Source organism: Prinia subflava, chromosome 19, assembly GCF_021018805.1.
Source record: "Prinia subflava isolate CZ2003 ecotype Zambia chromosome 19, Cam_Psub_1.2, whole genome shotgun sequence".
Lineage (NCBI taxonomy): Eukaryota > Metazoa > Chordata > Aves > Passeriformes > Cisticolidae > Prinia > Prinia subflava.
In genome coordinates, this window is record NC_086265.1 from 2,798,556 (window position 1) to 2,825,150 (window position 26,595).

The following is a 26,595-nucleotide window of genomic DNA, read 5'->3' on the forward strand; positions in this document are numbered from 1 at the left end:
TTGAAACCTACCATCTGGCATTTCATGATGCAAGTAGTGAACTGCAAGCACATACTCTGCTTTTTCTGCTAAATTCTGTTAGTCATGTTGCTACCTTATCCTTCAAACCATCCCTGCCTTGCTCTGTTTACTTGCTACATCTTTTTCAGCATCTGGAGTGTGCCTGCTCTAGGAAAGGAATTGTTTCCTTTACTTCTTACCTTGTACCATCCATGAATCCTTAGGCCCTGAATCATGATTCGGTTTCTTAGCTCTGGCAAATTATAAATAATATTATTTAGCTGACTAGCCACTTGGGAGGCAAGTGCTGCTGGTTTATTGTGTGACCTCAGGCAAGTCACTTAAGACATTTCCAAATGCACGGGGCACTCCAATACACATCCAGTTACCCTAATGAGCAGTTTGATCCTTTCCAAATGTCAGAGTATCTTTAACTTCCACTGAAATCAGTGGTGCTGAGCATAATCCCCAATGCCTGTCACAGAGCCTCTTCTTTTATGGAGACCTTTACCTTCCAAAATGTTTATTTTTACAGAACAAGAATAAATGCTACATATCACTTCCTGACTGCACACTCCTTTGTATCTGTTAGTACCAACCTATTTTACAGTTTGGAAGGAGTTCTGAGTGATTTGCAGAACACCAGAGGTCGGTTCACCAGCAGAGCCTGGGATTCTGCCAGCATTTGGTCTGGCCAGTAGAACAGACACAGCAGTGAAGGGCCTCCAGCATGACCTGGTGTTCATCAGCCATACAGGTCATTACATCATTAAAGGAACATTAAAGGAACCCCTATCTCAGCTGTACATTCCCATGAAACATGCAGTGCACATTTTGAGGCCCCCTAATAGTTCCTTTTTCCAACCACCACATTAAAAGTTTCAAGGAAGGCATTAAAGCAGAACAAAAAGCAGGGTGAGCCCATGCTTGCCCAAAACCTAGAGCAGAGAGGCAGGACCAGGTCCAGCTGCTCTTGTGTTCAGTCTCAAACCTGCCCTGAGCGGGTCCCGAGCCTGGGTAGTCAGTCCAGTCTTTGACCTTGCTCTTGAAAAAGTGAATAGAGAAGGAAACTGGCAGAAAGGGCAGCCACAGAGTTTCTAGGAAGTCACACACACCTATTAAGAATGGACTTCAAGCTCATTTCACAAAGCATTTCTCAGCTACTAAGGTCTGTCATTAGCAGTTTAGAGCCTGGGCAGGATCTGAGCCCAGCCTACAGCAGGGCTCTGACTATATTGTGTGACATATCTGTGAAGTGTGAAGTGATGGGAAGTAATTTCTTTGGGAAGCACTTTCAGAGAATTTACTACTTAAGGTCAGTCTGCCACTTTCAAAACGGTTGCTCAAAACTGAAAAATAAAAATGCACTTTTCAAAGAGACTTGATTAGAGACTGTATTCAGCAAAGATAAAATGGTTTAAGGCAGTGGGGAGCAGAGCTTTTTAAAGACTTACTTTTTCACTTTGGGGTATTTCATCTCTGAAATAGCATTGGTAGCATCTGTCTGTCTCTCCTTCAAGTGCTGTGGCCACATATTATCCACCCAGTCGACTAAGTCCACCTGAAACGCCACCAAAATCACCTGTTAGCTCCTGAGCACATGGTAGGACATAATCTTGTTGGCTAAAACTCCTCCAGGGACAGCAGCAGATGCTCACAGGCAGGGAGAATCTCGCTGTTCAGCAAAAGTCCTGTGCACCCAACTTGATAAAGTGCAGCATTTTATCACCACAACTCAGCCCCTTAAAACACAGGGGAAGGAGAGTTTTACAGTCAATTTACCTGAGTGCAAATTCTGTCTCATTGGCACCCGTGAGCACCTTCTCTTGTGCTGTCTGTGGCATTTTTGTAGCCAACAGCCTAGAAATCACATTTATGAACATTAAAATGCAAACATAAAAGGGATTATACAATGCTATGATCTTCCGTTTCGAGGAGGAAATAGGACTGATTCCATCAATATCACAACTGTATGTGAAAATAAAACTTCCTTACTGCCCAGATTCAGAAATAATTCCCACATTCTGATATTGCCACCCAGAGTTTACACAGCAGGGAACCTAAATCTGCCTTATACAGGCTCAAAACTCTGCAGGATTCAAGGGAACATCTTATACAAATATATGGGCGCTGATTTAGGTACTGGACTTCCACAACACCTTCTTTTCTACTCCCATGGGAATGCAAATCTCTCAGTGAGATCTAAATATTCCTAGTTTTACAAACAACTGGGAGCTCAGGCCATTTTAAACAGCTATGAAATAACCATTTACACGTGATAACAGGTACCTAAATGCGTATTTCATTTCTAAGCACCCAGGAAATTTGCACAGCTGTTTTAAAAGCTCGCTGAGCACAATGTGTTTGGAAAAACTGAGATCAACTGAACACAAGAAACTCCCCAGAGCACCTTCAAATTGCCCGCTAAGCGTCTGAATGACAGCAAAAATCTGAATGAACTTCTAAATATCTGTTTATTATTCAATTTGTGATCTGTGTGTAAAAGAACAAAGCAGTCTAGTTAAGGATTACTTCTACAACTCAGCAATTAGAGCTGCCATCTATCTGTGACCTGTTCAGGCAGAAGTGTGGTGTTTATATTGTCTTGGGTAAGAGATGTCCCCAGCAGAAAAAACTGCTGCTGTATCTAGAAAAGGACTTAGAAATCAGGTGAAAAGTGTCCGAAAACAAAACATCATAGGGCTGTGGTTTTACACCCAGCTAGCCACATGCACACATAGCTACATTTCAGAGATAAATGAAATTATCTTTACTAATAAGGTCACAGTTTCATGTCAGTGACTCCATCGGGAATAAAATCACAAAAGCCCTCTCTCTACCTTTAAAAAGGATGTACAAATAATCTACCCCCTTCCACTGTAGCCAATTCTGGCATAGCAGTGATTATGCTGATTTAATTATGTAAACATCTCTACATTTAACAATTGTGTTTCCAACTTTTTTGCTTTGGAACCCCCTGAACATTTTTAGGTAAAAGGAGTGTTCATATATAATGAATCCAAGCTTCCTGGTAGTTTAAGCTTCCTTAGAGGAGGAAAAATACTAGATAGGAATTTAATTTTGTATGAAGTTTCCCCTAAATACCTTGAGAGGAACTGTGTATCAGTGCAAATTGCATGATTAACAGCTCATCAGGTACCTAATTCCTGTAAATTAAGTTCCACTGTCAAGAAGACCAGCTTTCTACTTGGCTAAAAATGAGATCCTGACACGAAACGAGCAGGAGTTCCGGGCACTTCCCATCACTTTGTGTAAACTCCCTGATTTATTTCTGGGAAGAAGCTGAACCAAAGCCCATCCCCGCGGGCTCCCTTACCACGTTGGGGCGCTTGACGATGTTCTCCAGCTTGGTGTGGCTGAACTCCAGGCTGATGACGTTGTAGAGCTTCTCCCGCTGGGCCTCGGGGGTCTCGTAGTACCTCACAAACTGCGACATGCTCATCTCCACTCCCCTCTGCGTGTTCACATCCATCACATCCACGATCCGGCGGCTGCCTGCAAACACAGCAGCACTCTCAGAACATCTGCCTTGCCTTCGTTCATGTAGATGTACATACACATATGGGTATTATTTTATGAATCTGTATAGATCAGTTCTCAGAAACTGCAGGAAAAGAGGATGAGAGAACAGGACCAGCCTCTCCATGGGTCTTAAGAAGCTCAAATAGTGAGCAAGGAACTAACTTGGAAGTGGGCTTTTTGTCCAAAAAACTGAACAGGTCACCTGGTGCTTCACAGAGATGGAGAAGGCAGTTTCCTCCTTTATGTGAATTGATGTAAGCAGAAATACATTAAAAACTATGAAGAAGTGATACAATATGGTAGCAGGGGGCAGGCAAGACAAATTGCTCTCCAAATCATACTGCAATTTTCTAAACATCCATATGTCTCTCAAGATGCTTTTACTCATGTACAAAAACTAGCCACAGAGAGCAAAGACTGCCTTGCATCACTGGATCCTGTAAACTGCTGAACGTTCCCAATCCCAGTCATCACCAGTGGGCAGAAAGCACTAAATGCCATGGAGGAGTGAGCTCCCACTTTGGATGTCTCAAGGAAAACTGGAGGCCATACTTTGGCTCCTCGAGTGGCAGACATACAAGTCTCATTAGCACCAGAATGTTGAGCAGCAGTTTTAGTCGAGCCTTCAGCTTTACACAGATTAATCCACAATCTTCTCTTTGGCCAACTGGAAGGTTTCACCTCTCCCAGCAATTTCATCATCCTAATTAGCAGTTCATTTGTGTGTGAGCGAACAGGAGCCCATGAGAGACATGCCTCATTTCCAGGAGAGGATTCCAACAAACAAACCCTCAATGCTTCCAAAAAATCTCTCCAAAACAATTTTCACCGCCGAAGAAATAACTCAAAATAAATTGCATTAATACAAAATGTAGGGTTGATATGCACCATCAGAGGGAATTATTAATAATTACAGCACCTGGCCTATCGTGTGCTTGGGAGCAGTATTTCAGCAAGAGTGATAGCTTGGATTGCTGCTCTCCATTACAAACATCCTTAGGCCCTGATAGCAATGACAGTGACAGATGTGATAATGATTCTGCAAAGGAACTCAAGACCATAAAGCTTTGAAATGAAAAAGAAAAATTTATATAGTGTAAATCTGGAATAGTCCCGCCAGCCTGTCAGTCAAACTCCTCATTCCAAGGCCAGGGAGCAGGAGCCCATCCTTGGGCTGGGTTTCGGATTTTCTGGAGTGTTGCCACCTTGAGGCAGGATTGGGAGGGTTTAGTTACGTGTGAAAAAGCACAAGAGTCCTTAAATTGGGCATCTGTGTGTTTGAAACAACATACATAAAATCTAGTTATGGGTTGGAGGGTTTTGTTGTGATTTTTGGACTGTAAGCTTGACTGTCTAGAGGAATGGACTGTTTTCAATTCCACAGGTTGGCAGCTGGGGTGGAGTCCTGTTAAACAGGCCACTGTTGAGAGGCATCCTGATCTCTGCTTCCAGAGCCTGGGGTCAAAGCAATGGCTACAGCCCAGGAAGGTTGAGGACACAGACACTGAAAAATTGTATTTGAAGGGCTGCATGGCTGAGCCTGGGATCTGCCATCTTTTAGTCTAGGTTTGATCTCATCTTTGCTGGGAGTAACCTTGTAGAGCCTCTCAATTATCCTTTCCAAAAGAAAAATCAGCAGTTACCTGATGAATTAAGAGTATGAGGAGCAGTTCAATAGCAGGTTTGTTAAATGAACACGATTATCAATTACAGGCAGAAGAGCTTAAGATTTGAATTGATAATCTCTTGACTTCCAAATTAAAGAGTAATTTGAGGGGATGTTTTTCTCTTAAGCCACGGTAGTGTCAAACAAGCCTATACGTAATGATTCCTGGAGTACTGCTCACAGAATTTGAGATGTATAATTACAGGTTCACATCCTGGTGTTCACTGCCCACTGCACAGCAGCTCTGGCTCACTGCCAGCTTTATCTCTTCTGTCCTGAAAAGATTCAGCTCTTTCTTCTATCTCCTGTTCCTAGTACAAGGTGAAAAAATAGCATTCAGGAGAGTAAAGAGCAAGGGAAAGAAGCACACAAAGGCTCTAAAAAGTGAAGGCAGACTGAGAGATCTCAGGTCAGGCTGGATTTCTGAGCAGCTCCACACAGATTTTACCATGATCCATTTCTGTTAACCAATTCCTAGGCACCCCCTTACCACGCTCTCACCATGTTCTCAAGGAAGAGACCCCACTCAACCAAGGCTGGGGCAGCCCAGCAGGTCCCAGCAGGGTCTCAGGGACCCTGGCAGCCTCTTGCCCTCGTCCTGTCCCTCACTTCAGCTCATCCCTCTCTGGACATGGATTATCAGACACCTGGAGCCCTGGCAAAGTCTCTTACTGCTGACAGGGGAAGCTTCAGTGCACTGTGCCCCCCTTCACCCTTGACTTCCCTGGGTGTTTTTCCAATAGGACTCTGGGCTGGGCAGTGTGGGATTAAGAGGCACTGCTTCATCTCTGGCAGCAGATGTGACTCAGAGGCACAGTGGTGGTGCTGGGGATTTTACAGCCTAAAGAAACATCTTCCTCTCCTGCTGCTTGCTCATGGAGCACAAGTGAATCCCCCAAGGATCACAAAGGCAGTAACTAAGAAACAAGCTACTGCCATCTCTGACAAGAGGAACAGACAACAGCAAGAAGGAGACAGAAGAATCAATTGCAGGCATGTAAGCTGGGAAAAATATCCATCAGGATGAGCTACAGAAGAACTAAAACCTTAAAAACATATCAAGTTACTCCAGCCCATGTATTAGTAAAATCCCCATTAAAATTTAGGGGACAATATCATGTATAATATCAGTTCCCTTTATTATAGATGCCTAATGACCAAGACACTGTAAAGATTCTAATATATTGAATTGTACAACATTTCTATATGCTGTAATATATATTTTTTAAAATATAGAAATTAACATCTGGAGGAAAAATGACTTGTGCAGGGTCCCTGCCTCCCACTGCCCACCCTGGACAGGCTGGTTTGGTACAGAGTTGGTCTTCTGTGTTCTGGGCTTCTTGAGCAACAGGGAAGCAAACCTTGTCCCCTTGTCAGAGAGAGAACTCCCCTCCAGGAATGCAGGCTACACAGGCACCTTCCCTGCACCAGCAAATGATTTCCCAAAGCACAGCCCACCAAGCCCACCCCAGACACTGAGGGAGTGATGGGCTCCAGCTCTGAAGTCGTTCAGCAAAGCTCGTGTTGATCTCCCCTGCAGAGTTTGCACCCACACTTCCCTTCACATATAGAATATTGTAACAATTTTCCAGAGAGGGAACAGGGAATGGGAAATGCTGGGACTATAAGAATCTCCTCTGTTGTCCAACAGCTGCCATTTCTTATTTCTAACAAGTGAAGCACTGCCTTCCCCTGCACTGAGCTTCAGGTTATCCAAGCTGCCAGACTCCAGCCTTTCAGCATGGCCCATCCTTTTCCATGACGTGGATTTAGCATGGATATTTGGAGCAGTGGAAGCAGCACAAACATGTACCACATAGCAGAGTATGAGAAATGCACAGGAGGTGTGAATCAGAGCTGCAAACAACACCAGAGTTTTCTAGGCTGTGGTCTCTTCTCCAGCACAGCACCAGCAGGAAAAGGTGCAACTCCCCCAAGGCAGAGGAAAGAGGAAATGTCTTTTCTGTAAGAATGATTACCAAGCCTGTCCATTAAGAGGATAAAGCTACCTTGGGGAATTATTTTAACCCTCTGTGTTGAATTGAGATCTGTGCTGAAGGTACAATATAGTGTTGACAACCAGAAACCAAGCTCCAGTGCCGAGGGACCGGCCCGCTGCTCCTGCCTAATCTTTATGCTTCTTACGAGGAAAAAACCTTGGTTTGTAAAGCAGGATTTTTGGCAGAGCCTCAGGAAATCTGCCAGCCTCGCTAGCGGGTTAATTGTACCTAAAGACTGAGGCTTTGACTTGCATCCCAGTTAATCCCCTGGAGCTCCCGGAGCTGGAAGCACGTATTCTTCTGTTGCCCACGGGAGACTATTATGATATCCCCTGCTAACTGGGAGGGATGTGAATCCGAGCAGAAAGTCCTCGCTCGAGTATTCCCGACATTCCCTGCATTTCAGAGCGAAGGTACGAACAAATTAAGAGCCGCGTCCCGATCCCATCGCTCCCGGTGCCACCAGAGGGCACAGAAGAACAAAGGGAAAGGAGCCCGGACCTCGCACAGAGCTCTCCCCAGCACCTTCCCCAGGAAAGGCGTTCCCCGCAGGGCACCCCCTCGGCAGAGCCCTCTGCCCTCCCTGGCCCCTGAGCCTGGCACGAACCTTCCCCTCCGGCCCTCTGCAGCTTCACCGTTTGATATAAAATTGCGATAACACGTGCGATTTTTACACACAATAAAAGGTGTGCAGAGCAAGGCCACAGAACAGCCTGGGGAATCTCTTCAGCTTCAGCGCTGCACGACTGGGCTGGAGAAAGGGGATCAGGCAAATCATGTTTTAGTGGCATTATATGGAATTAATTAGTATCCTTACACCTACCCAAGCTATAAATTTTAGTGATTCTTAGAAGCTTTAGACAGTGAAAAGCACATAGAAAAAAATCCTTATACAAAGAAGCGTTTTACTTCTAATATTTTATACAGTATCCCAATGCATTAACCTGTACTGTAAGCATACTCCAGGTGGCTGAAAACACAGAGCACACAAATAACAATTATAGAAAGAAAAATAATACAAAGTCCAAGAAAAGTGGGACAGGATATAACTTTGGTGAAAATCTTATGGTTTGCTCATCGATCAAATTTATTTTAAGACCATTAATAATTTCCTAAAACGTCTCAACATATCTCTAACAGTAACAACATAGAAAAATGTTATAAAAATTACAACCTTCCTGCCCTCTGAAACCTCATCATCAACCCATAACGAGGAAAACTTGATTTCCCTCATACTTTGCAATTAGGAAATGGAAGAGGATGTTCAACTACACCCCCATTACCAATCAGCATGTGCACTATGCCACCAATCCTGCAGCTCCCCTCTGGTCTAGAAGGGTATTTGAAGGTGTCAAGGGGTTGGCAACACCCCCACACATCTTGTACCCACACTTATGAGAATATCTGAAGAAAAATATAGCTGTGATTACATCAAGCCTCCAAATCATGCTGGTATTAATATATTTTTTTCAGTAAAGGCAGTACACTTGAAGGTAATTTTGAACTAAGGTATATTGGGACAGTAAAGCATCACAACTACCATAAAATATTTAGGATTTGGGGTGGGATCACTCTAAAATAAAACAGCTCATTTCTAGTCTGGATGAGCTAAAGCAGAGGATGCTTATTGCAGAAACACAGTGTGACTATGGGGGGTTTTTCTAGAACAGCTGTTCTGCTTGATTTTCCCATGCGGACAATTCATCTTTAAATCCACCTGTAGACAGAGGCTTTGAGATGCCTGTGACCACACCAACATCACTTCAATTTCACTTTCAAGTCCTGACATCACGGAAATAAATTCTCTTGAGAGGTTGTATTTTTGTTGTAATGTTCACTAAAAGCAGATTTCTTGCTTATAAGTTATATATTGTTTATATCTGGACACGAACATGACTGTTTTTAGCAAAACTGTCCCAGTTTAACTAAGATTTTTTAAAAGAGTTTGCCTGTGTTAGGCAAAGGACAAACTTAAAGAGAGCTCAAACAGGAAGTTCAACTCTAAAAATAGAACTGGTTCTACTTCCAAAATGGCAAGTCAGCGGACGTGCTAAACATAGGCAAGTGAGTGTTATAATATTTCATTTTTACTTCTAGGAGGAAAAAAAAGGCATAATGAGAGACCATCCAGTGCCTTCTTTTTTATTTATTTTATTACACAGAAACCCTAACCATGGCTCAAAGCTCACTCACCTGGCACTTCTGATGCACAGAGCCCCAGTGTAAATTAATGACAGAGATGGAAGGCTACATCCTTAGCCAGCTTAGCCAGCACTGGTTAGTGCTGAGAGCTAAACAAGAACCAAAAAAATTTAAAAATAATAAATGTGTATATATTCCTCCACCTTTCTGCAAGGGAGGTACACAGTGTAAGTTTTCTGCTGGTTCAACTTCCTACAAGAAAGAAGAAAGCCCATGCCAGCACACAGGAGGGGATGGGAGAGCAATGCCAGAAGTGAGAAGGAAGAGAATGAGCAGGACGCCAATTTAGAGTTGCTTAATTGGTGTGGCAAAAAAAGCAAATTGTTGGATGCAATAGGGAGCACAAGGAACAGAGACACTTCCCCATGTGACATAATAGGCAGCAGCAAAACTAGAGGGCAGTTTAGATGGCAAAGAGATGATCTGGGACCAGAGCCTGGTACTGGTATTAGAGGAAGAAGTTTCTATTTCCAGTCTATCAGGAACACTGGGTAAGTTTTAACCTCTGTCTGCCCTGGGTCCTGGTTTCATGATACAAACTGTTCACCAATACTCAAGAAACTGATGAGGCTTAAATAATTTTTTAAAGCAGGGTCAGCTGCCTGCCTGCTTCCCAGCACAGTTCCACAAACATCAGGGGAAGGATGTGCAGCCAGCAGCGGCGCTGTGGGAAATCCCACGATGACACCAAGCACAACCCCAGCTCCCTCCTGTTATTACAGACTGCAGCTTTTCTTCTTAAACAATAAGCTGTTTAAGAGGCACAAAACCAGTGAGTGTTAAATGAAGCAACATCCTCTGACAGTCTGCAATACCACACTTTAATAGAAAGAGATTTCCACTTCATTCATGCACTGCTCCACCTTAACATTAGTGGATGCCAAAGTCCCAAAGGGTTCCTTCAGAGCTGCTACAAACCACTTCAATTTTCAACAAATTAGAGCCCTCAGACTGTAGGAAAATCACTAATGGAACCTGCACTAGAAAAAAATCCATTCAGAAACTTTGCTGTCTAGTTACTAATTTTAATTCTGACCAGGAGAGAACAATGCAGCTCCACAACTTTGTAATTCTTCCTAGCCCTGAGCTAACCTGGAGGAGGTCAGAAATCACATTAGGCTGTCTGACTGACATACAGGACTGCTGTGTCCCACAAGGAAGGGATAGATTCCATGGGAAAGCAAAAAACCCAACCTGTCAAGTCCTACTGGTCCTGATTACAGCAAAGTGTGTTGATCTCTCTATCACTATTGGTTCATGGTTGGAAAGAGTATCCTAAGAGCACTTGCTCGAGTTTGGAAGGATTTATCTGTACTTCCTCACAAACGTCTATGGAATTAGGGAGTAAAACAAGTTCTGTACAGTACAGCAGCATCCTCAAGGAAAGAGGGATACAGAGAAAACAGGAGAGGTCGCTCAAGGGAAAAGAAAGAGAGAAAAAAGTACAAAGACAAAAGGATGAGCCAATAAACTTCCAGTGCTGTTCTTTGGAAAGAGAAACCTACTAGAGAAAATTGGAATCACTCATTTCAATGAAATAGCACATTATATTTTATTTTATTTTACTTTTATTGTCCATATGTTTCCTCTTTTCAGGACTCAAATTTAAAAATAAATGCAGCAGCTAGGAGTCTGTCCAGCTCATACCAACAGTACTTATAAACCCCTTTGTTGACAGACCCTTGGTTTGATTCCATCTGAGCTTACAGGCACTGGGAAATTATCATTTTCAGTGTTAATATTTATTTACTGATTTTAGGCCTTAGCACATTTCCCAGTTTAGAGCATGAAGCATGACTGTGAGCAATTTGGAACTTGACTTTAAAAACAAAGCATTTCTTAAAAATCATGCGAGTTTTTAAAACAAGCTTTGGTCACAAAACATGATGGAGGAAACAATTTAGTTTTATGGACTGGATCTCAAACACATGTTTCTGAATAACATCTGAGACAAATCAGTGGGGCCCTGATGAAAGCTGCTTTCTGATTCTCCATTTTTCCCCTTGGAAAGTTTGCAGGCAGGTACATAACCCAGCTCGCTGAAAACACAGGTTTTGGGTTTGTAGCCTCAGATCAATGGGAATACAGTGACATGTAATTATTTTACAGTCACTTGTGAGGAATATTCAAGTTCAGCCTCCTCCTGCAGAGAGCCACCCTTATCTCCTGCTTCAAGGTGCTCTTGGATCCCTGTAGGTCTCTTGTGGATCTGAGTCCTGTAAAGAGCTCAGGGTGTGACCTGCAGGGTCCAGAGGCTGAGGTACCCTCAGCTGGAATTCTCACAGCCTGAGGAACACATTCCCAGGTTGGTATAAAACCACATTGAAACTGGCCTTCCAAACTATGGATGCTTCATTAACTCAGTTTCCTTAATATTCCAACAGTCCCACTTACATGAAAAGGAAAAAAGCAGAACCCAGAAAGCAGGCCAGGCACAGATCACCCAGTGGGGCACAAAAACCCCGTGAGAAACAAGAGAAGTTTTATGATGCATTGAAATATTTCATCCTAGCACCTCCCCTCCCATGAGATCAGTGATGACTCCTCTCCCCTAGAACAGCTGGTGCAGTGTGTTTTGAAAAATGCATTATTTGGGCCCCAGGAGCAGAGCACAGACCTCGCTGCTCCTCCTTGTCCCTCCTCACAAGGCTCCTGGAGACACAGCAGTTAATGACTCCTGACTCAGCTCTTCTGCTCTTCCCAATTCACAGGACAAATCCCCACACCAGGGGACAACCATACATCTTAATCAAGACTTAGATGCGAGTCTGGGGGCAGACTTTTGCACTTCCTTTGAGCAGCCAGTTTAATTTTGGGAAGTGCTCCTTACAACAGAGCCTCTCTAATGAGCCTCCCTCCTAACTCTTCTGGGTCTCCAATTTCACAACTTCCTTGAAACAAATGGAGCGTTGCTCTATAGAAAAAGCAACACTGGGTCCCTATTCAGCAGAAATGATGGAAAGTTTTCTGAGCTGCAGTGTGTGGCTGCTTTGTCCTTCTTTTGTATCTACACAGCTAATTTTCTTTCACAGGATGGAGAACTGTACATTGATTAAGACAAAATTTCCCCTACTTGCCCGCAGACCACACTATGAGCCTCTCGACTTGCTTTGTAGTTGGATGTGAATTCAACCATGATACAATTTTCAGAACAGATCAATTTGAGAGGAGCAGCAAACACGCAGGAGGAACGAACCAAAAAATCACTAGGAAGCAGCTACTCAGGGACACTTCTCTGATTTGCTTTCAGCTTTTTTGAGTGCTGCTAACAAAAAGCTGAACATTTGCACAGCCAGCTCGGGGACCATTGTGCTGACACACCACAAGAAATGTATGCTAATGTAAAAGGAGTGTTTTACACGGTCTGTGCCCTCCCTCCTGCCTTCACCCACCTGACCTGCAGTCACCACCAGCACCACAATTTTCTCTTCCATGGAAACACCGCTCGTGATTCTTGATTCAGTGCTGAATGGAATTTATACATGTGTATGTGTATACATCTATAAACGCGTGTACAATTTTTAATAGATACATAAACATTTTATAAAGCCAGAATAATTATTACCTACAACGTTTATATCTCTTTCTATTCATTTTTCAATATCACCTGCTTCCAGAAGCATGGGTTAAGGGGGTCTCTCTATGAAGTACCTGGCATGCATGTTCTCATTTTAGCTGGAATTCCTGGGGACTACAGCAGTGTGTGTATTTAAGAGAACAAAAAGAGAACTGGGTGAAAGATGCAGAGCCTCACATAGCTTATGGTACATTTATGTTAGGTACATTTGATGGGCAGTAATCCTTTCTGTCCCAACTGAATTTAAATTATTTACATCAGCCTGCTGACATTAACTAGTCAGGGAACTTGTTCCTCCCCACCACAGTCCCTGCACAAATAGGCCATGGCTTGCTACATTCACTACATCATTTACAGTTTATAGGAAAACTAGACACTGAGACTCCCCAAATTCTGATTTTAGCAGATCATTTCACTTTTCAGCCTGGTTCCCGCCTAGGAAAACAGGGCTACACTTTTTCTGTGCGCCAGAATTGCAGAATTGCAGTTCCTCCTAGAATGAGGAAAATGTTGCAATACCAAACTTCACAAACATTGCTTAGAGCTCTCCCCTGTGAAAAAAAAATCTAAACAGTAAATACTCCTTTGCAGGTCTGATTTCATCCACTGATGTTAATGAAAGCTCAGGTCCTCACTATGATGCACTTAGTGAATAAACCATGAGCAGATGTGTCACAGCACACAGCATCTCCTCCAGAACCTGTAAGCAGCACCAGGGAAAGCTGACCTGCACTTGCAGTGCCAACCCCACCCCCACTTATAGCACTTTTCCCTTGAAAACGTCAGGGATTTAAGGATGTAATTTATTCTATTATCTTGCTCCACGACACCATGATTGTAAACTCATAGTTGAGGCAAAGACCTTCACACATATTTCTTTAAACAGTCAATTTGCAACTGAAATTTTTGGCTCAGCTCCTGTTCTTTTGGTGTTTCTAATGAGAAGGCAAATCCCAGCAATAATCAAGTATTTCTTCAGCTACTCCCACCAAAGAAAGCAACAGGATATGTAGAGCCTTGGTTTTCCTTTCACCCTTTGTCTTGAGATCAAAGCCTGCTGCCAGGTCTCCAGGGATTTGACAGAATCACAGGAATCAAATCCTGAAATGATCTATTAGGTCCCATCTTGTGCATCATCTCCTTGGGCAGATGAAGATTGGTCTTTGAACACTTACTGGAGCTTGCTTACTTTTGCTCTTTACTGCCATACCTCAATGCACAAATTGTATCACAATTAAAAGCGTTGCTGCTTTCAACTTTTCTTGGATTCTTTATACAAGATAAAAACACCAAAACCTTTCAATGCATTTTGTGAACACAGCAACCAGACATTTCCTAAGCTTGTGAGCATCAGGGCCCAGTCCAGTCTAGAGCATCAGATTTTAATAGCAGATAGCATGACTGATGACACATCCTCTGCTGCTCCTACACTGATTTTCTGAATTCTATAAATAAGCCCTGAGTGAGTTAGTTAAATAAAATCAATCAGGGAGTTGATGTCGGTTGTTAGACCACCCCATGAATAGTCTCAGTCCTGTACTTGCACTGTTCCCACTGATACAATGCCTGGCTGGGCACGGTGAATTCCATAGGACAATGCTGCTGATCCCGCAGAAGTGACCGCTGTGGTCACAACTTTAACCTCTTCAGCTCAGAGATCACAATAACCCAAAGTCTCTTTTCTTTTTTACAATGCTCAGCATGTTTGAAATCTCCCCTTTTGCCACTTGCTGGGATTGCAAGCTCCGCTTTGGGGGTGCACAACAAACACCTACCCTGGCACACAAAGCTGCACCAGCCCAGAGAGGGAGGAGGTGATGCACATCACAGACCCAGCACCACTTTCTTTCATTTAGGTTTTGATTTACTTTATTTAGGTGCAAGCGTAAAAGCTGGAATTCAATAGCCTTAGACTGTGGGCCTGTGGCAAGCAAACTGAAAATAGGTCAGCTAAAAATTAGAAATAAAAGCAAATACATCCAGACTGGCCACTACTGTTTAGAGAGAGACACTGTGCTCTTGGAGGGCTGCACACCTACCCAGGGGGACAAAGGCAGGGCAGAGTCATAGAAAAGCAGATACTCCTCTAAATTCAAAATGTGCTTCCCCTGATTCAAAGAAGAGAGAACAAATGAGAGGTTTAAAAAGCACCAGCAAACTATGATGATGAGCACTTAAAAACCCAACAAGTTTACACAGAACACAACATTTTTCAGACTGTGTTCTCTATTGACTCCCACACACACTCAGATGCAGAGTTATGATCATTCCATTTCACATTCACCAAACATCCTTCCCTCCACAGGTTCAGCAAGGGCTTGAATAAGTTTTGAAAATACCAAGCATTGGAAATGCAAACCTGGAGGTTCAGGAAGATCTGAGGGATCTGCTAAAAAAATCAGGGACAATGCCATAACATCTCCAGTGATAGGAGTTGTTAATAAAACAAGATTTTTTATGTCCTTTATTTGGACATTAGATAGTGAGTGTAGCACGTGTAACCTAAAACTAGAAAAAATACCAGCAATGATATGCTATAGGAAGATGCTCACTAGTGTTTCCAGAAATACTGAGTAGATAATTTTAAAATTTGGCATGGAGACAGGAATTTCCCCCATGTGCTCTCAGTATCAATGTGGCTGCTCCATCCAGCACAAATTCCACAGTGAGAAAAAGGATTTGCCAGCAGAACTGTGATTTTTCAGGTGCAACTTACAATGCATATCATTTCCCAAACATTTGAGATCTTTTGAATCAAAGTTTCCACCTGTGATGCCAAAAGTCATCAACTGTGTTATAAAAAGGGCAGGTGACAATGTTCTGGACCACATTATGGGCTCAGCACAATGACTCCAAAGAGAGTTGGCCAAAAATGATATAAAAGGACATCTGGCCAAGAGCAGGTACAGGGATTGCTGATCCAGCTGTGACCAGGCACGCTCTTACATGAAACTTAATGTCAAAGTTAATTACAAATGTTATTTCTGCTCCATTGTTTCATAAACGCAATTTTATTTATAAATATCCTCCCGCTTTGCTGGCCATGTACACAGGAATCTCCACCCCCTAATACTTCAAAGGACATCAATCTTGAGGAAATACAACTCCCACACTTTGACTGTTATACAGGAAAAACACTGTTGTTATGCAACACGACGCTGTTCCAAAACATCTCAACGTCAGAGCCTCAGCTCCAGCAGCCTCAGAGACAGAAATGGCATTTATCAGCCATGGAACAAGTTCACAAAACTGCAACAGGATCCAGATAATTACAGGGTTTAAGCTCAAGGCTCCTCCAGAGCAAAAAGGGTTTTTTCTGTACCTGCAAATGTGCACTTGCAGGTATTTAGGAAATCTGTAAAATTTAGGAGTTTATTTTCTAATTTAGTGCAGACTGACCACCAAACAGCACTTCCCACACTACTTCCCAAACATTTTCTGCCAGATATTTGGGGCTTTTTTCCTGAGCTTATAAATGGTCATAAATTAAGCAACATTGTGGAGTTGTTTGTGAAGGAAGGTTATCCGAGATAACCCCTCTCTCACTGATAACCCCAAGTGAGCAGAAATGAGGCACAAGTTCCTCTCCTTTGTTTTTCTTAGCTACATCTTTTCCAGACTTGATATTCCTATTGACTATAAAACTCAAAGAGTAATTTTTAAAAAAACTGGTCTTTCAGAATGCAGCATTTGAGGTAATTTTAAAGATTAACTGCTGCCACAAGACAGGTAAATAAACCCAGTAAATTCTAACTAGCAGGAATGCAGTTAAAAATCTCCAAGAAGAATGCCAGCCAACACATCCAACACCCAGCCTGCTCCACAGCAGCGACTTCATGGAGTGCAGGATCACTGTTCAGTAACAATTTCAGATAACAACAAATAACACACTCATCTGCAGTAAAAACAGATTTCAAAGAAACATACAGTATTAACTCCTACTCAAAATGTAGCTTTTCTTAGAGTTGAAAAACATTTATTTTGCGAAGATTGCTAGGAAACATTTGATGACAGACACCACTTCTGGTTTGTGTCTCACCCAAAGCCAGGCAGTCAGCAAGGCTTTGTGCTCAGCCTCTCTCCACAACCTTCCCTCAAAGCACCGACCTGGCCTGACACTGATAAATACTGTGGGGAGAACACAGGCAAAAGGTGATACAGCTCCAGTCACACCTTTTCCAAACAGATGCTCTACAACAGATTAAAAAAAATAATAAAATAGGATCTCCATCAATAGAGCTGCTGCTTTCCAGGATCACAAAAGTGTTTGGAGGACACCTGTTAAGAGCAAAAGCATTCCCTCCCTTCCAAAGGGCCAATTATCCAGCATGAGATCGGAGTCTGGTCAGCACAACTACTAATTAGGGTTCTCCCAGCCTTTTTAATTTACAAATTGCTTCTCCATGCCTTCTCCCAGATTCTGAGAGTTATCACAAATGTCTACAAACACAACTGGACAAGTATTTAAAAGTGTGATAAATGCCACAATTCTGTTCTGTATAGAGTTAATCCAGTGCATTCAAAATAACTCACCCACTAATAGCTTCACATCTCTGACGGTGAAATCCGGGTCAGGCATTCTGTAATTAGCAAAGAAAGCAATGTTAAATACTGTCAAGATAAGTATGGGTACACTCTCGTTACCATAATAAAGGAGAAATAAATGTATAGTGCTCTTTGTCCTTAGTCTAGGAGGTGGAATCAAGCAAGGCCTCTCTGAAGTGTGGACAGTGCAAGTTTTAATGACACACATGACATCTTTGCATTGGCAAGTGTACAACAGTTTCTCTGCTCACAATGAAAGAGAAGAGGTGTCTTTTCGAGCACTTTTTATCAGTCCAGAGTGGGAGAGAAAAGGAAGGGGTTGGGAGAGATTTCAATAAAATCCTAAATCTTTATAGAAACTTGTGGTGGTTTGCAACTTGTGGTGCCTCATGTCTGTTCCCCAAGGTGAGAACTATCAACCTGGGGCACAGAGCAGTAAAACAGCCTGCTGAAAGCCACATCATCACAGGTTGGTATCATGGCTAGGAAATAATATATATATATATTTAAACAAAATAATTAAAGCCCCTTTGTTTTAATGACTGTTCCAAACCTCCTCATCTGGCAGAAGACATCCTGGTTGTATTTGGTGGGTTGGGAAATTGTTCAATCCAATTTGAGCTAATTCAGAGCTAAATTAAATGGTAGCATAATTGGTTCAGGGATGTTGATGCATTTACAGGATCACTTCTAACACAGGCAATGTTTTAGGGCATAATGTAATTAGAGTAGCCTGGTCCAGCAAGTGAGGGAGTTCTACATGTCAGGGAGAGAGTAAAATTCTGCAGCACAGAAACTGGATGGAAAAAGAAAACAGAAACAGTAGTGAGGTTTTAAGGGTGATTGACTTAATTTTACTGACAATATTTCACACTTCACATTGTACAAAAGCTGACTAAGGAATTGTAATGAAAAACAGCCCAGTGGGACCTGCCAGCTCAGTGCTCTGCCCCTCTTCTACTGGCCCAGGTTGAAGATAAACAATTTTCTTCAGGACTTTTGACATTATTTAGGTGAGAATTAGAACAATCCAGGCCATGAGCAAACAAGCAGAACAGTAAGTTTTACTATTAGGAAAACACTGAAAGGTAAAGTTAAAAACTGCATTTACTGGCATGCACGTATCTTGAGAACTATTTGCCAAATTCTCTTTGTCCACTTTCTTTTACCCTTATCACCTTCCTCTGGTGGGATACTGGACATATCTTTTGTTAGTTCTCTGCCAACCCTCACATCTTTGCATTTGGCTGTGAGGGCCTCACAGCTTTGGAATTCACTCCCTCTGCGGAATGAAACAGCCTGAATCTCCTGACCTTCAGGGTTCATTCAGAGCTCATCTTTTCTTTCCAAGCACTACAAAGTCAGGAGTAGGGGAAACAGGAACCATTTGTGGGCTACAAGAACATGCCAGGCTTGTGTGCAAATGACACAGCTTGCTTGTATTTGGTGTTAGAAACGTCCAGCAATTAGATAGGTGATCTTTTTCATCTTTGTATAAATCAAAATAAAAATCAACCACAAAGATGGAGATCAACCGTAGCCCAGATGGATATGAGCAATTCCGGGTTTTTTTGAGAGCTGCAGCAGCAGTCAAAAATAAATATTGCTGAAACCTGAAGAATACAATCCTTTCAAATAAATACATTTAGCTCTTTGGGGAGTACACCTGGCAGATTCTTGGGGGTTTTCTCTGCAGTCTAAGGATGTGTGATACATTAAAAAAAGGAGTTCACTAAGTGAAAAAAATCAGGCCTGAAAACAGCGAGTTTCAAGAACTCATTTTGTAGTTGGGTAGCCTTGGGAGGTCCAGCTTTAATTCCACCCATTCTGCAGCCACAGATGACTGTGCTTCTTCAGCTCCAGCCCCACCAGCATAACTGCAATTAGGGCTGGTTTCCTACTAAACTATGAGAGCAAAAAAGCCAAAACCAACTGTTTGCTTGAATGTCACCAATCATTTGGTTTTCTGTTTATAAATCCAGAATAGCAGCAATGCAAAAACAGCACAGAAATGTTTTTCCCTTGATGTTATGCAATTTTCAGACAAATGCATCTTGTGTAAAACCACCATGAATGCTTCTAAAGGTTTCAAATATCATAAAAGGTGGTGAAGAATAGTACAGCAGGGTGACTTAAGTCCAAAATATGACTGATTACATTGGAGATGTTCAGCAGTCTGTAATAAACAAATTATGTTGCTAGTTTTCTCAGCCAGAAGAGAAATGCAAACACCCCCATCTGCACTGGGTGCATTTTAGCAAACGTTTAAAGGTTTGCTAGAGAACCTATTCAAATCCTAATGAGGATGAGCTCTGGCCAGCACAGGTATCTGATTAACCACCAAACAATGCAAGATGACTGCAGTTCAGATAAGAGATAACACCTCTCCCTGAGTTACAATCCTGGGAACAGTCCTGCAAGAAAAACAGCTTCTCCTCTGCTGAGAGATCACAGGGGGGCTTTCCTGCTTTCAGAAGTACAAGTAGCAGCTAATGATGGTCAGAAGAACAGAGGAAAGCAATTTTCAGAGTTCTATTGTAAGGATTTTTCCTCATTCCTCTCATTCCTTGCCATTTCAGAGTACCTCCAAGCACAGTAACCGAACTGTTTAGCTCTGTACGTGTGCCAGGCACAGACATGCAGGCTGACTGCTCAGCACAAGCAGAAGTGGAACCTTGTATCAGCAGATACTCAAAACATCAGAAGTCAAAAATCATCTTATATCACGTATTTTGTAAGCCGTTGTATCTCAAAAGTCACCCTACATATATCTGGATTACCCAATCCACCACATCATTATGTTCTCAGCCTCCTGTGGTCTGAAGCTTAGGAATGTTTGTGTCTGCAGGATGAGCTCTCATTTCCACGTTTTTCACTCTGGAACTGAACTGGTACCATTGGCACAGTGGGAGCTGAAATATCTTCCCAATTTTCTTCTTGAACTGAGGGGAATTTCGTGTGAACTTCCTCAGACACAGGAGGAGGATCTGGCTGCTGGGAAGGTGCTGCAGCATCTCCCCAGACTCACTGAACAGCTCATGGCTTCTTCAGGAAACAATTCTTGAAGCTTTTACCACTTGCCCCTTATGAGCAGCAGTTTAAAACCAATGCATACAGAGAGAGGCTACTGAGCACTTCTTGTTCAGAGCTCAACATATAAATCTATTTTACTTCATCACCAGAAGCACCACAGCAGCTCCTGTTTGCTCTTATAGTAGAGGCACATGTGGTTGTCAAGAACCCCAAACTCTGCTTTGTCTCTTTCTCTCTTTAAATTATGCTGGCATGGCTTGATTCCTTTTAATTAATAATTGGGACTCCTAAGTCCCCTAAACTGGGAGGTGTTCCACAGCTGGAAACTGAGGTGAAACTGAGCAAAGTAATAATGCTTTCAAAAAAATATTTTTCCTTCTTTCAGCAATAGTCAGTTACATGATCCTAACAGCCAAAAGTATCAAGGAACATTCACCTAAACTATGGATTAAATACTGATAAAGTTAATGCTTCTAATACTTCTCTTTTAGACACCATCACTTTCACAAACAAGGTTGCAGGATTCTCTTATTAAAATACCAAATCCTTTATACTGGATATTGACAAAAAGCACCCTCAAAAAGGCTCCAGTAATCCCATATTTAACTAGACATTATTAAATATTTACAAAGCTGTAACATTCTGAAGAGACATAATTATAATGGAAAATGGCAGGCATCATTAGAATTCCACCTGCAATGAAGGAAAGATTGAGAAAAAATTGAAGGGAGTTTGTTCTGTCATTACAGCATAGATTGGGTGCAAAAACCTTTGGATTTCATTCCTAACTTTCACTGCTGACTTATTTTTGACTGTAGTACCATGCTGTATGCACTTAACTTTTATAGACTTCATTATCTGCTTGTTTATAAGTGGAAAATAATCATCCCCCCTCTCAAGGGTGCTGACAGTCTTACTAATTGCAATCCATTTTGAGATCATCAAAAGAAATATCAGATACAGTAGAAAGCAGAATGGTAGAAAGCATAATTTTATAAAAGCATTTATTAATCACCAAAATTCAGTTGTAACTTACTTAATTCCCAGTCCATCCTTATTTCTGAAGATGAGGGGAACTCTGAGAGCTTCTCTTTGCACATACTCAAAAGTAAAATCTGTGAAAATGAATAAGAACAACATCCAAAAGCAATTACAATGGTGTTGGCACCTCAGGTTACATTTTCTCAGACTCTCCCCATTTCCCTTTTCTCACCAAAGAACTCCCTATCACCTAAAGAGAAGTAGAAAGAGAATGCATATTTTAGATCCAAACCGGAAACCCAGTGACAGACAATGCTGTCCCAGCTGCTCCCTATTTTTCCTGTTCACTGATGCACATAAAATAGAAGCCAGTCAGTTTGTCAATTAAGGTCTGTGTTGAAACACCCAGGCTGTAATGAAATACCAAATTAACTGTTAAAAGATAATCCTGACCAAATTACTGCAAATCAGGCTGGTATTTTTGGGGCAAATGTGTACTTTAAAATGTATGTGTAAGTTTAGATATTCTAAGTTACACATTTCTACTTAGATAAATACATGTTTTCCTGTGAGCATTATCTGATTCTAGCAGAGCCCTGATTCTGTGAACACATCATTCCTTTTATGTGGGGGTTACTGTTGGTTTCAACAGAACAAGTTTTCTTTTAATTAATCAGAAGTTGATAGTCAGATTTTATACAGCTCATGGCACTTCGGAAGTCTGTGAAAAGTGAATTGTGGGGAGTCACAGAATAACACATAAAGCAAAAATTAAACATAAATTTGTCATGTTAACACTGGCCAGCATTACCTTGTTGCTCCTCTCTGAGGATTACACCGGACTGGCCCTTCCTGGGGATTTCTCTATGCAAGGTCTGACACAATAGCAGCGATTTGGGGATTAGAGAGGAAGTTACAAGGCAGCGATTTGGGTGAGCCATGGCTACAAAACCCCACGCTCAGTTTGGAGCCTTCTGCCGCAGAGAGCAGAGGAATTCCTGCAGCAGCCATGGACTGTTTCTATGGCTCTGCTATTCCCCCTTTTTACAGGAAAAAATGACTTTTATAAAGCGCCCATACACTGCCTTGAAATGGAAAGCACTGCTTGACTGTCCAGCACTACAAAATGCCCCACACTGCCAAAGCTGGCACACTCCCTGCAGTTTATTCAGGTACACAGGAGCAGTTTAACTCCAGGATTCATCCAGCTGTCCACACCTCCTGGGCCGGCACAGGCACCTCAGCCTGAGCTTGTTCCTGGTGTTTCTCTGCTCTAAAACCCACACTCAAAGTAAGAGGGGCCCAGAGGCCAAGCTGCCATGCCTGCACATGTACTACTCTCTATTTTTACAACTTTTTCCTTGCTGTATTGAGTTAGTAATTATGACAAGTAGGGATATAATGTTCCTACTTAAGAGTTACCAAATCAGAGCACTATAATTATCCATTTACAGAAACATTAAAACTACAGAAACTTTATTGCCACTAGTCTCAAAGTAAGTGTAATGAGCACTCCACTTAACTAAGGTTACCAAGTAAATATTTCCGTGCTAAAGAAGTCATCCTTCCCCATAGGCATCCCCATTAAAGCTACTGCCTTTTGGTAAGCAAATAAATAAACTGCAGAGACTTTTTACAGACACTGAACCAAGTCAGAAAGTCAACAAACAACAGGAGTAATATTGGTGGAAGAAGCAGAGGCAACTATGCAGCCTTGCAGACTAGAGAACAAGTAGCTAGGACAAACTGTGTTCAAGCCAAAAATCACACCACTGCAAGATGAGTTATCATTAAAAATAAAAATAAGGTCATGGGAAAGAAAAAAATATTGCCCAACTAAGTCCATGTGTTCATATAAATAGTTTTATTCTTACATACTGCTGTCATTGTTTTGCCCAGATTCAATTCAACTCTTAGGTTTATAAAGAAAAAAAGTAAACCAATAGTAAAAATAAAACCAGAGCAAATAGCGAGGCAGATCCTTTCTTTCTAATGCCCCAACAAAGCATTTAAATCCCTTGTGGAGTTGAACAAAGCCGACACAGACCACAACAAAATAACAAAAGACACTCATTTATTTTCAAGTTCCCTAGAAAGGAGAGAGCTGCCCAAAGATTTTGGAGCTGCCAAGTCAGGGAAGATGTGGATTGTCCTTAGCATGGAGCAGTGGCAACCACTGGAGTGTTTGGAAGCTAAAGGTAGAATGCAATCATTTTCTGGAAAATTAATTAACATTTTCCAGCTAAAAAATAGTTGCTTGTGCTTTGTTTGGGGGAAGAGGGGTCAGGGTTGAGCTTATCTCCTAAACAAATACCTTCCTAAGTAAGATAGGTATTTAATTTCTCCACGGCATCAACTTTTCTAAAAGGAGCTTAAAATGCTCATGCAAAACTAAGCCTAGGGGAGAAAAGGAAATTTTCTAAACTCGATTAATGGCTCCACACAGTTAGAGCAATTTCAGGAGGATTACAGCCAAACTTCTCTTTCCTGAGAAAGCCATCCTAAACAGCATCCTCAGTGAGGCCGAGTTTTGGCGATGGCCATCTGGGTTTAGGGATCCGTGTCAACAGCACAGCGGTAAATAAAGGTGACCTGCAACCCCCCGGCCCGTTTGATTCCCGGGCAAAGCTCTCCCGTTCCCTTCCTGCCGGGCAGCGTGCGGCAGAGCGGGGCTGTCCGGCTCTGCTTACCGCTCCGGAATGCGAGTCACCTAAGCAAAGCGAGGAACTCCGGGGAGGGGAGCGCTGTAATTTAATATATGATAGACACACAAAGAACTTATTGACTTTAAAGTCTCTGAGCTTGGCGAACAAGCTCATCAATCGCACCCTTTCGCAAAAGGGGTCCTGGATTCGAGAGGGGGCGGAGGGGGAGCAGGAATCACCTCTGGCTAAGTGGGGGCTGGGCTTTCGGCCTCTCTCGTGCCAGGACCTGATTCCTGAGCAGCCCGGTGCCGCGCTGGGGTCACGGTGGCGGGGCACGGCGGGGGGAGCGCTGGGCGCTGCCATGGATCACCGCGCCCATCCCAGCACCGCGCCGGGGCAAAGCCGCCCTCCGGTTGCGGGGGGGACGGGCCGGGGCGGCCCTCCCGGGGCGGGCCGGGCTGCAGGGCCCCACCGGCAGCCGCCCCCTGCTCCCCTCGGGCCGCCGGCGTCACCGGATCCCCGGGCAGGGGCGCGGGCGCGAAATCCGAAGCCGGAGCGGAGCCGCACGTGGAGGCGGCGGCGAGCGCGGCCGGACAGCCCCCGGGCCGGCAGAGTTACCTTTGCCGTCCATGGCGTGCACGAAATCCCCGTGGTACATTTTACTCTTTAATTTCTCTTCCAAATTGAAACTCCTGATGCTGACAATTTCCTCCACGTCCGAGAGGTCCTCGTTCTCATCGTACCGCCTTCGGCCGATGCAGCGCTAGAAAAGACAAAAAAAATAATAAAACACATTGTCCGGAAAAGAAAAAATCGAGGAAAGCACATGGATCATGCACAACGGTTTGATAAACACATTCTGGGGAAAATAATTAAGATGGCAAGGCACAAACTGAACAAAACCTGAACCCACACAAGGTCCAACCCCGCTGTATGCACCTTTTCCATCCCTTGACACGGAACTCGGCAGGAATAACAGGTGCTTGGCTTCAGGAAAACTCAAACTTGGGCTGCTGAGCAGGGGCTGGCGCTGGAAGGCGAGTGGGGGACACGCAACTCGCCGACAATTCACAAGCTACAGCATCGATGCGTTTTGCAATCCCGTGAAAACCCGTGAACGACGGTCAACGCTCGTTAACGACCGGATCATTTTTTAAAAATTATTATTATTATTTTTGTACGTGAACACGAGCTAATTCCCCGGGGAAGGGAAGGGGGGCGAATCTTCGCATCTGATGCCCGGCATCCAGGTTTCGGTATTTACATAATCCGAGTGTTTCCATAGTCACACCGGAAGCGGCGATTTAAAAACCAGATCGCTTTATGTAACGCCGCGATGGATGCGCAGCCCCCGCGCGCTCCCCCCGCCGCCCCGCACGCTCGGCAGCGCCGAAAGCGCGGGGTCCGCGGCCGAGGGGCAGCGCCGAGCCCAAGGCGGGGGGATGTAGGGTAGGCCCGGCGGAGGCCGGTGCCGCTGCCCCGGGGAAGCTGCGGCGGGCGCGGAGACGGGGCTGGAGGCGGCGGGGACCGGCCGCGCACAAGGTAGGTCCCCGGAGGAGCGGGGGGAGCCCGGTACGCCGGTTGCCGCCCGCAGCTCTGCCCCTCTCCCGGCAGCTCTCGCCCTGCGAACCCGCCCCGCAGCCCCGCGGACACGCGCGGTGGATCCGCGGAAACCCGCACGCACCGGAAAAAATAATGATCCGTGATCGTCCCACCCTGCCCGTCCCTCGGTTCCATTCCGCCCCTTCCCCGCTGCCTCAGCCGCGCTCTTGCAAACTAAGTCGCTCTGCTGCCTACGTCCCACATGCATTTCTCCCTTTGCAAACAATTAAGCAAAATCAATTAAAAGGCACGAATAGGAAAGAGACCGAAGCCAGCTACACACCAATCTTCTTCCAGAGTCTTTCTTTGCCTCCATTTTTTTGGAGAGTTTCATCACTTATTTGTCAACAGTTCCTCTCCTGCATATTTGGCCCAAATGGGGAGGAGGCAAAACAAAAGCCATCCAGGGCTCGCTAAAGTTTTGCAATTTTGCACCAGGACTTTTTTTTTTTGGGGGGGGGGGAGAAAGGGGGAGGGAAGGGGAGGGGGGCGGCGGCGATGCCTTTTGCAAAGTCCTAAGGAACCATGTTCAGGCGCTGCGTGCGGAGCGGGGCGCAGGCGTCGCAGTGCCCGGAACGTAAACAGCGGCGGGGCCGGGGGGTGGCGGGGGGGCGGACCGGGGACACGGCGCGGTACCGGCGCTGGGCTGGCCGGGGCGGGCGGGGTTGATGTCCGGGGGCACGGCACAGGAGCGGCGCTGGGCTGGCCGGGATCGGGGGAATGCCCGCGGTACCGAGGCGGTACCGGCGCTGGGCTGGCCGGGATGGGGGGCTGGGTGGGATACCGGGGCGGTACCGG

At 43.9% G+C, this 26,595-nt stretch overlaps 1 protein-coding gene across 3 annotated transcripts in view; it reads right to left on the reverse strand.

Annotated features, from left to right (window-relative positions):
- The window catches only part of KDM2B (lysine demethylase 2B), a 104,001-nt gene extending 77,767 nt beyond the window's left edge, over positions 1–26,234 (reverse strand). For 2 of the 3 annotated variants that reach the window (XM_063415514.1, XM_063415513.1), the window contains exons 1-6: positions 26,081–26,234; positions 24,814–24,958; positions 21,606–21,684; positions 17,525–17,571; positions 3,338–3,516; positions 1,455–1,561 (exon numbers count right to left, since the gene is read on the reverse strand). In XM_063415514.1, coding sequence (XP_063271584.1) covers positions 1,455–1,561; positions 3,338–3,516; positions 17,525–17,571; positions 21,606–21,684; positions 24,814–24,958; positions 26,081–26,131 — 608 coding nt within the window. In that variant the 5' untranslated portion in view covers positions 26,132–26,234. Of the gene's footprint in view, positions 1–1,454; positions 1,562–3,337; positions 3,517–17,524; positions 17,572–21,605; positions 21,685–24,813; positions 24,959–25,134; positions 25,285–26,080 lie in introns of those variants that run through there. The other variant, XM_063415515.1, reaches the window with a different exon arrangement.
- Between the last annotated feature and the right edge of the window lie 361 nt (positions 26,235–26,595).